Genomic DNA, 10,296 nt, shown 5'->3' on the forward strand with positions numbered 1-10,296 from the left:
AACCTGAATCAAAATTATATATCAAAGCCTTGGAATGTCTTTATAGGTAATTGTTAAGTATGATGGACTTTAAATAATTGTTACTGTTCTAGGCAAATAACTTCACTTTGAAAATTTTTAAATATTTATAGGTTAACGGTATACTATTTCTTAGGATAACCAAAAAATGGATATTTTCAAACTTGGTTAAAATGAGTCTTTGTTCATCACTGGACTCGCCTGTTGTCAATAAATCCATAAAACTAAGTAATATTCCATTACACTAAATGATTTTTCAATAATTACTCAGTTTAATGGATATACTCTCTTGTATAGAGATTCTTTTTTTTTTAAGTCATTGCACCTGGTAGGTCTAACTGATAAATATATACTTTTATTGACCAAGTTTTGAGACTTGCAATTTTATGTCCATTCTAAGAGGTAGTATTCCTTAATCCAATGCTTAATTCACTTTTTTCCGTTAAGTTTGTAATAGGGATTTCAATAATAAAAATAAATTCTTAAATTCACAAATGTTGAATAATTAGTAAACCACTTTCAAATACTGTTTGTGTTAAGTTAAAATAATAAATAAATATATATGTTACAATTATATAAGGTAAACCATTTACATTACAAGACAGCAAAATTGTTCCCGATTGAGATTATATCAAAATGTGTCTTAATGTTTAATATTTCCAGCCATGTAAATGGTTGGCTAGATTAATATTTATAAGCAGAATGTTATCATCACAGTGCAAAATTCAAAGAAATAAAAAGAAGTTTCTTCAATGAGGCTAAAGAGTAAGTTACGCAGAGCTGTCTTTAACTGTAGCTGTACCATCAGATGTTTTAAAGACAGTTACTGGAGATACAAAGGTCTTTTCCTTTACTAGATTTTCTAGGCCCTGAAAAAAAAAATTGAATCAATTTAAGACAAGCAATTGCGACAGGCTGGAAAGGCATTACTAAACCATTTAAAGTCATCAATATATAAAAGCAAACCAATAATCACTTTCAGTTCCAGCCTAATTATGTCAATAATTAATTTTGTCATATTTTACCAGAGTCAATACCCAGGGTTCATACAGCACTTTGCCTCAAAAATTCAAAGACTTTTCAAGGACTCTGGGCTTTGAAATTCAAGGACTTTTCAAGGATATTAGCCTGACAGAATACACATGTACCTTACTTCTGAACTGTGAAATCAATAATAATAGTAAATATTTGTCAATGGGGTTAATGATAAAAATATACACAATTTGACTCAACTCAGAATTCAAGGACTTTTCAAGAGAAAATGGGTTTTTTATGGTGTTTTCAAAGACTTTTTTTGAAATCAAGGTTTTTCAAGGCAACGGACGGAATTCAAGTGTTTTTCAAGGCTGTGCGAACCCTGATACCTAAACTGCCTTTGAAAAAAAATTTGAATATCAATTATACTCCCACTGGCAGCTTTGAAGTTAAAGGCGTTTTCAAAAATAATAATTCACATTAAATATTTTTCGATTTTTCTGATTTTCAATGGGGTTCATCCTTGGATAATAATAAACACTTACAACAAGTTTCATCAAAATCCATTACAAATTGAACCTTCTACAGTGTTTATGAGCAATTATGGATAATATTCATGTGAGCATATAAAAGCCAGAGGAAACCATTAAAATTGAATTCATCCATCAAATCTATAGTTTTTATAATGGATTAATTTAATTGTGAAAGGTATCCACATTATTTTGAGTACCGGTATGAAATAAATTTGGATCAGTAAACCCTTGTAAAATGTTTCACTGTAATGTGGGTGTATCAACAAAAGTTCATAGCTTATATGCAAGAGATAAAGTAGATCATGAATACAAATGAATTTCTATCAGATTGAAATGAAGAAAAAATTGCAATGTAGTATGTAATTTTGCTAAAACTGGTAACTTATGTATAGCTTACTGAAGAACTTAATGTGATGACTACAATCACAAAAGTTTGAAGAAGTAGACTTATGTCTGTTCTTATCACATGTAATAAGTAATATTTCTTACCTCACCAGCGTAAGACACGAGTGGTGAAATCTCACAAACAATCAAATCATCATTTTCACTGAAAAATTTGAACAAAAATTAAATGTCATCCATCACCTTAGCACTTGTTCTTGTACCTATTTTTTAAATCAAATCTCTTAATATGTTTTGATCTTCAGATTCAAGAGAATTTTTGCTTTACACAAGCATTTGTCTTTAAAATAATTTTCAACATATAAATGGTAGATTCTCTAATACCTGTGATGACTTGGAGATTTTTTAGGGTTATTCTTCACAACATTTCCTCCAGCTCTTTCTATATATTTTATATGTAAGTCATAAATTGCACGACAACAAGTAGTAGCATTATCTTTTTCTGCAGTGTTGGCATTCTTTAATGGTGAGAATTCTTCTTCTCTCAAAACCTCCCACACGGCGAAGTCTTTGTCTCTGAAAAAATAGTAGAGGGTTAGGCTGCTAACTACATAATTTTTCAAAATGTAAATTTAACAACTTCTGCCTTTTTAACTCAACAATACATTAAGGTTCAAAACACTTACGTGCAGAACTGGAATACATCAAACACAAATTTCTCCATTTTGATCCCATTTGGTTTTTCTGGTTTACATGATTTGCCCTCTTCATTTACATATGGAATTTTCTTTTTTGCTATATGATATTTTAATTTCTTTTCTTGGTCTTGACTGAAAAATAAAATATAATCATTTCATTGTTCTGCAAAAATTTCCAAATATAAAATTTAATATTTTCCCATATTTTGTCCCTTTAAAATTTTCTCTAGCCATTATTTAATTTTAACAATGTGCATAAGATTTTGTCTATTTCTAAACAACTATGCTAATGACCCATACTTGCACTCTGAATTATCTTAGGGTTCAATTTCAGCATAGGTGGAGATAATACCCTCTCATTTTTCAAAATGGTTTCCATCTGACAGTGATGCACGCAAGAGGGGCTGACATGGCAAAAGCATCTAGTCTTTCAGATGGGACAATAAACCGAGGCCCTGTGTGCTACAGGCTGTGCGCATTAAAGATCCCGCGACAGTTGGAAAAAGAACAGGCTAATGCCACTGGCCTGGCAAAATTTCCCTCATTGCACCCTGCATGGAGTTGCACGTCTTCATTATCCCACATGGTGCAGAAAAGTAGGATGTAAACCTCCATTCATTTCATTTCTGAATTATCTTCTCTAGTCGGCCAAGCTCTTTATTAAATCCATTAATTTCTTTTACCACCATTACTATCTGTTTTAACCCTTTGAAGTATTCTTTCGAAATGAACTTGAGATTGAGAATAATCTTACCTAGCAACTTCCTTAAGAAAATCAAGTGTAAAGAAATGGTTACAAATATTGCCGGCATTAAATGCTAATTTTCCATCTTCGGTTTTCTTTTCAGCAGTTTCTGTACTGATTTCACTATATTCTGCAACTTGGTAAACACCATTAACATTACATATAATACCTACTGGCTCTGTGGGGAATTCTTTTACTACAGACTATAAATAAAACCAAATGATTTCTTGGATATAGTTTGTCTACAAAATTGATCATAGACTAAAATATAGTTCTATAACAAAGGTGATCAAACAAAATATAGTTCTACGTATTAGCAAAAGTGATCATAGACAAATAGAGTGTTCATGGACTAATTATAGTTCCACATCAAAACTAGAACGCAGTAAAATCACAAAATATTATGAACGTTCCTGAACTAAATAATAATGGGTGTAAATGGAACTCTAAAATTATAGACTTATGTAGCTCAGCTGAAAAAGAAAAAAAAAACAATTTCTACAGCAGAAAACTGACAGGAAAGGTCAGGGTGTCAAGACCCACGCTTGAGAAACTATTCTCAAAACGGATAGTGTCCCATTCTTGGAACTGTTCTAAGAACAACAAATTTTGGTAATGTAAGTAGGATTTAAATCATCATCCTCAACCAATCAAAATCAGCAAAAAGATTACGTGTCAGGAGTATCAGAGTAGAGGTCATGTTGTCAGATAGTATTGTATGTATAATGTATTCCATTGCATGAACATGTTTATATCTATTGAGCACCCATGAGTACATTTAAAATTTGACATGATTAAACTCGTAAATTGGATATAAATAAATAGAAGTAAGTTTGACACATAGCTATGACCAAGATAACATCTTATTTGATCTGACATATAATTTTACAGATGACGTAAAACACAATGTTTAATCATTGATTTATAATTCACTTGTTTAAACAAATCACTGTTTACTTGAACATTTTGAAACTATAAACCAACTTCACCCTCAAAGATTTTCCTAAAACAATATCATATGAATTTACTTGTCTGTACAGATAAAATAGAAGACATGCTTAAACCATTATCTATTAGAAATGAACATCAACACATGAAATGATGTAGGCTATTTTGACCTGTAACAATGATTCTCTGTCCAAAAATATGAATGAAATTGATTTGTAAAATAGCATGACTTGATACAAAATACTTAAAGCTTTTGATGTACAAATAAGGAAAACACTTCAACAAACATGGAGGTCAGATGATTTTCAGAAAAAATTAGACACAAATAAGATTTCAAACAAACCCATTTTTCTTCATAAAATTTGTTTGAAATGATCCCGTTATCAACTCCTATATACTAGTTCAAATATTCAGCATAAGCAAAAGGTACTAAAATAATAGTTTGACATACCTTAGCTCCACATCGAGCATCTTTACCAATACAAAAACCTAGGAAAATAGGATCTGCCATTTTAACTAGAATATTATCTACACAGTAGACATGGACATATTGAACACCACGTTTTGACATATCATCTAATACTTTGTGTTTGTTTACTGCCCTATAAAGTCCGCCATTACCATCTGAAAGAATCAAAAATAAAATTAAGTATGGATACAAATTGGTAAAAATGTAAGGTTTGTAAAAACCTAAAAAATCTCCACCATCTGCACCGGATGGAATTTAACTATGGTACAAAATGGGACTTTACTAATATTATAATCTAATGAATCTAAATTCATTCAAAGGAAAAATGGCTACTGAATTTGGAGGAATATGTGTGACAACAATAATCATTTTTTACACAAAATGAAACAAATCACAAAAATTACTGTTAATGTTTACTTTGCTTTCACCCGATATTTCTCTGAAGTTTAATAATTCATAATATAAGAAAAAAATATAGTGGTGCATTGCATTTTTGTATTGTACAAATAGACTTAAAAACAATATTTTGATAAAGATAACTTTAAGGTCACTTCTTTTATGCTTATCACATTTTTTAAATTCAGTTAAGGATGTACTCTTTATCATATCTGCATATGATACTTCCTTTTATGATTTCAAGAATTTAGACTTATCTTGATTATATCCAAGATATCAATTAATTTGACAAATTTCTGTCTTGCTGATTGTCATGTGTACATTTAAGTACAACTGTTACGATTTCATGTAGCTTTTTTGATAAATATGAAGTTATTTTCAAAGTGAAAGTTTTGAAGGGGAGGGGGGCTGTTTCTCAAATATTATTATGACTAAACTTGCATGTTTTAAGTGAAGAAAAAAATTATTTTCGGTGTTATCAAATAGTTACAAAAAGTTACAACGTTTACACTCAAATTATAATCTGTGGTATTTGATCCTGTTCAAAATAAAGTGAAATAATAGATATTCCTTAGGTATATCTTTTTTTATCAGCTGCAAAGGCTACTTACCTGGTGCCATTGCAATTTTGCTTGGTGTTTCAAGAATGATCTCTCCTTCATTGCTAACACATGGTAATCTACTCTGCTCAAATATTGTTATATGCTCTTTCTCAAGACCAAAATATTTGTTTTTTTCAAAATATGCTTCTGTGGGTTCTTTTGTATGTTCACTTGTCATTATATACCTATAATTATCAATAGAGAACTCATCAAGAAACAAAAAAACACCATCCAACTCCAAGCAAAGTCTGCAGTCAGTCACCAGATTTTGACAGGATGGAAAGGTAGTCATCTTAAACTAAAAATGCTAGTATGTTTAAAATGTGTCAAATTATGTTTATTTTTGGCCGTATATTTTTCATTGACGTTAAGATGAGAATAAAATCCTCCCAAAAAGCACAACCTAGAGCACTAGTGGTATTATTTATCTCATTTATTTTCTATTCTTGCTAATTTAGACCAGTTTGAATGCCAAGCAGGTTTTATCAAGTTTGATTGGATACTTTAAAGAGATATAGTTCTGTACATTTGTAAATTGAGTTTAATTTTGACCATCCACATCACTTTGTATGTTACTTGCTAAATGTAATATGATTTTGATTTATTTCATTAAGTGGACAAGTTAATCAATTAGGCATGAAGTACAAATTTCAATATAACATGTTAATAAATCCAACAATCAGGAACAATACAGTACATATATATTACATAATAACCCCTAGGGAAAATGTAACATAATACATGTAATTACAATCATAAAATATTTTCACTGTTGTAATTGTGCTCAATACATCAATTGAAGATATATATATAGAAATTACATGTAACTATACTTATATATATTGATAAGAAAGTAGACGAGAGTAAAGTTGTACTATTTAGCAATTTTTTTTCAACAAAATAGCTCAGAAAACACCAGCAAAATCTGATTATATCAGTCCTTTAAACATGGCAAAGGTTATTTTCCATTTGAACGGAGGTGACAAAGTTGACATAACATGATCTCTCATGTTTACTCACCAAGGTATCACATTTTTGTGACCAGAAAACTCTTCAGCTAGTTGTTGTAACTTTAAAAGACGCTCTGCTTGTAATTGAAAAAGAGTTTTACCAGAGGGTAAACCAACACTGACCATGCCCTTAGGGTAGTTCACACCTAATCTTGTCCCCTGTCCCCCAGCTAGCAGTAGAACCCCAACTTTGTTGTTACCGATTTCCGTCAACCCTGCAAAAAATCATATTTCACTCATAGTCAATTAATGTTTGAATATGAATGAAATTTTCTATTACCACAAATAATGTTCATATAACAATGGAAATTTTTTTTTGTTACATTTTACACAAAATGGATAAATCTGTACATACAAGAGAAAAAAATTTAAAATCAATTTAAATTATAGTTATTTTCACCCACAAAACATTGGTGTAGCCCTATCCTATCTTACACCGCAATTCATAAATGAATTAGTTTTCCATACTTTCCAAACTTGAAAATCATCAAATGTCTATTTAAAAGATATGGAAATTTACGACACTGAACATTTGAAAGCAGATTGCTTTTTTTTAATAAATAATCCAGATTCATTAACCACATGATATAATATTTATTTCAATAAGTAGGCCTATTGCACTTGATTTAACTTAATGAAATAGTCTTTATTACTTTTATTCAAAACTTTTTTGAAAGAACACATTGACCAAGTTGAAGAAAGAAATCAAATCATTGTAGGATTAAAGTTTACTTTAACAGAATCTATTTACTAAATTTGGGATATATGAGCAATGATTTTCTTTTAGTGTACCGTACCAGTAATAGTATCCATAACCAACCAAGCATGAAAACAATACAATCTTACACTCCCAACAAGGAAAGTCATTTATTTGTGACTGAATATAAGCTAACATATATTTCTATATCATGAATTTCCTTTTAAAAAACAAAACTTCACCACTTCACAAAACATGTAATATACCTTGAGTTTATACAATCTTACCAAGTACTGCTTTTTAATTTTACAAATGCCTAAACACCAGCTTTTGATACAATTTAAAAGAATACATACTGATATGAAAGTAAAGCTAATAACAACATGCAAAATGATTGAACTTAAAGATGGATTTCCTTATTTTTTAATGTCAAATTAAGCATACTATTTGATTAATAGGTGTTTCTATTGAGTTTGTGTACCTATTCTTAATCATATCATTATGTTGTTATTGCATATATAATTAAGAGTTTTGACCAATTATAAATGTCAATGGGTAAGCAAAAAAAGACTTTGACCTTTCTTGATCGGTCACTCATTGGAATTCTGCTGGTAATTCTCTTCCAATTTAGATAATTATAAATTAAAAAAACTGATATTTTTCGAAGTCATTAGAACACCTCTACTTTCTATTCATATAAGTATTAACATTTCCATTTTCAAAATAGTCTTGGTAAAAATTCTAAATATACATAGAAAACCAGTATCTTACCTCTTTCTTCATATTTTCTTCTAGTTTTGGCATCAGATTTTTCAAAACTGCCAAAGACATCAGGAGATACAGGTTTCATTTGATCATCAATTTTATTATGATTCTTATCTTCAATTGTCACAGTTTTAAAAGATTCTACCACATGTGCGATGTCTATTGAGCTTATTTGTTCGTACAATGATTTTTGTTCCTTTTCACCTAAAGTGTCCCAAAATTTAAGAAGTTCTTCTTGTCCATGAGAGTTTAATTTCTTCTTCAAAGATTCAATATCCATGATGGCAGTGAATATTTCTGAAATTAATCAATTGATGAATTATAAATACATTCTTCAGATTTTTATTTCAAATAGCATTGTATACAGTGCCACAAAATGTTTTTATTCAATTTTGCAATGTTTTCATTCATAATCTTTTTCAAAGCCAGTAAAAAATTATCAAATATATAACTGTTGCAAGAGTGATGATTGGCCAGTTTTGAAAAAAAGTAACGAATCATCATTTTCACATTCAAACCGACACACATGGGTTTGAAGGCTCAAATTTCGACGGTATTACTGATTGGCTCAGCTAAAAAATTCCAGTTTCTGAGACTAAAGTATGATTGATCAGGCCCATCCGTCCCTTTAAAGACCATAAATTGCAGGTTTACTGATAACACTGTACAACAGCCAATACATTCAATGGCTAATGAAATTTTATTACTTTGCTTGAGTAGAAATTGATAACCAAACACAAATTTATAAGTTTAATGACCTTCAAGGTAATAAAGTATTATTTGAAAAAAATATAACTGTTTCGCTTCAAAAATTGATTGAGTTGAGTATATTCATTCTAACAAGTCTGTATGTGCTGAATAGATTACTGTATCCTTTGATGTTATAGAAATATTTAAAAAGAACCTGAAACGTGTTGTTACTAAGAAGGATTTGAATTTTTATTCAAAGTCATTCAAATCATAAAGCATAAACCAACATAAATATAGTAAAAGTATAAGGAAGTGGATTGGCCTAACCAAATATGGGGCAAATTGGATATACTTCTCATCAATATCTATATATATATTTCAATTGTTGAGGAACAGGACAACCTTAGTTTATTGTCTCATCCAAACAAGAGCTTTCTCAATGTCAGTCAATTCGACATGCATCACTGACAGAAGGAAACTTAAATGAAAAATTTGACATATATGCCTGGATTTAACACTGAACTCACTAATCACACTCATTGCGCAGGGTGTGTAGCCAACAATCCCAATAGAGCTTGTTGTAGGCTACTAGGCCAACTAGATTTCGATTTAGGCAGAGGATAGGCATAACAAAGTGGCAAATTTATACACTTTTATGATATCATTAGCCAGAAACATCTGCCCCTATTCCAGCCTCTGATAGCTATTTCGAAAATTGTCAGCTGGTGAACAGACAGAATAATAGGCCCTCTTTTCTAGAGAATTTCGTAGAACATGAGCAGCCAAAAGTTCAAATGTCACTGAGTCATGTGATAGTAACAAAAAGAAAGTAAATGTAAATCTTCTTAGATTTTGAAAATCCCCATAAAATAGGGCCTCGTTTTTCTAACTAGAATTAAGACAGATGTTTCGGACTATGATACCGGTACCATTAGCATTATATTTATAATAAATTAGACCTAGATTCCAGTACTCCAGTAGTAGAAATAGATTCAAACTGCAAACAATGATGCATCAGTTTATGATCAACATAGGTATGGTATGCTGAATTAAAATAATTAAAGAGAGTAACTGACCATCTCACACAATCGTATCATTTTGCCAAAATTGTCAAGTTTGGAAATGAGATCGAATGCTACTAACTGCTAGGCTTATCATATTCTAATAGGTCGGCTACAGCATTACAAAATATAATTTTACATACCGCAGTTTATGACGTCTAGACAGTAAAACGATTTCACAAATCTATCCAGTGAAGACTACAACCTAAATACCGGTGATAGGGATGTGACACGTGCTATTATTTTTTGACAGTCTCAGATAAATAACTTCGTCGTTTTCACAAGGTAAAAATAATACACTCGGTAGACCGTGTTGCCTTCTCGATTTACCAGTCTCTCAGCAATGA

The 10,296-nt window shown here is 30.6% G+C and overlaps 1 protein-coding gene across 1 annotated transcript; it reads right to left on the reverse strand.

The window, feature by feature from the left end:
• Window positions 1-323: 323 nt before the first annotated feature.
• On the reverse strand, window positions 324-10,175 carry LOTGIDRAFT_233335 (hypothetical protein). The gene is made up of 10 exons (XM_009059165.1): window positions 10,093-10,175; window positions 8,205-8,495; window positions 6,747-6,951; window positions 5,736-5,911; window positions 4,711-4,883; window positions 3,321-3,514; window positions 2,555-2,698; window positions 2,253-2,444; window positions 2,016-2,073; window positions 324-887 (listed from the first exon to the last, which is right to left on the reverse strand). Exons 2-10 carry the CDS (start codon window positions 8,476-8,478, stop codon window positions 789-791), a joined length of 1,515 nt encoding a protein of 504 aa, XP_009057413.1. The 5' UTR covers window positions 8,479-8,495; window positions 10,093-10,175; the 3' UTR covers window positions 324-788.
• Window positions 10,176-10,296: the final 121 nt, after the last annotated feature.

Source organism: Lottia gigantea, assembly GCF_000327385.1.
Source record: "Lottia gigantea unplaced genomic scaffold LOTGIsca_38, whole genome shotgun sequence".
Classification (NCBI taxonomy): Eukaryota; Metazoa; Mollusca; class Gastropoda; family Lottiidae; genus Lottia; species Lottia gigantea.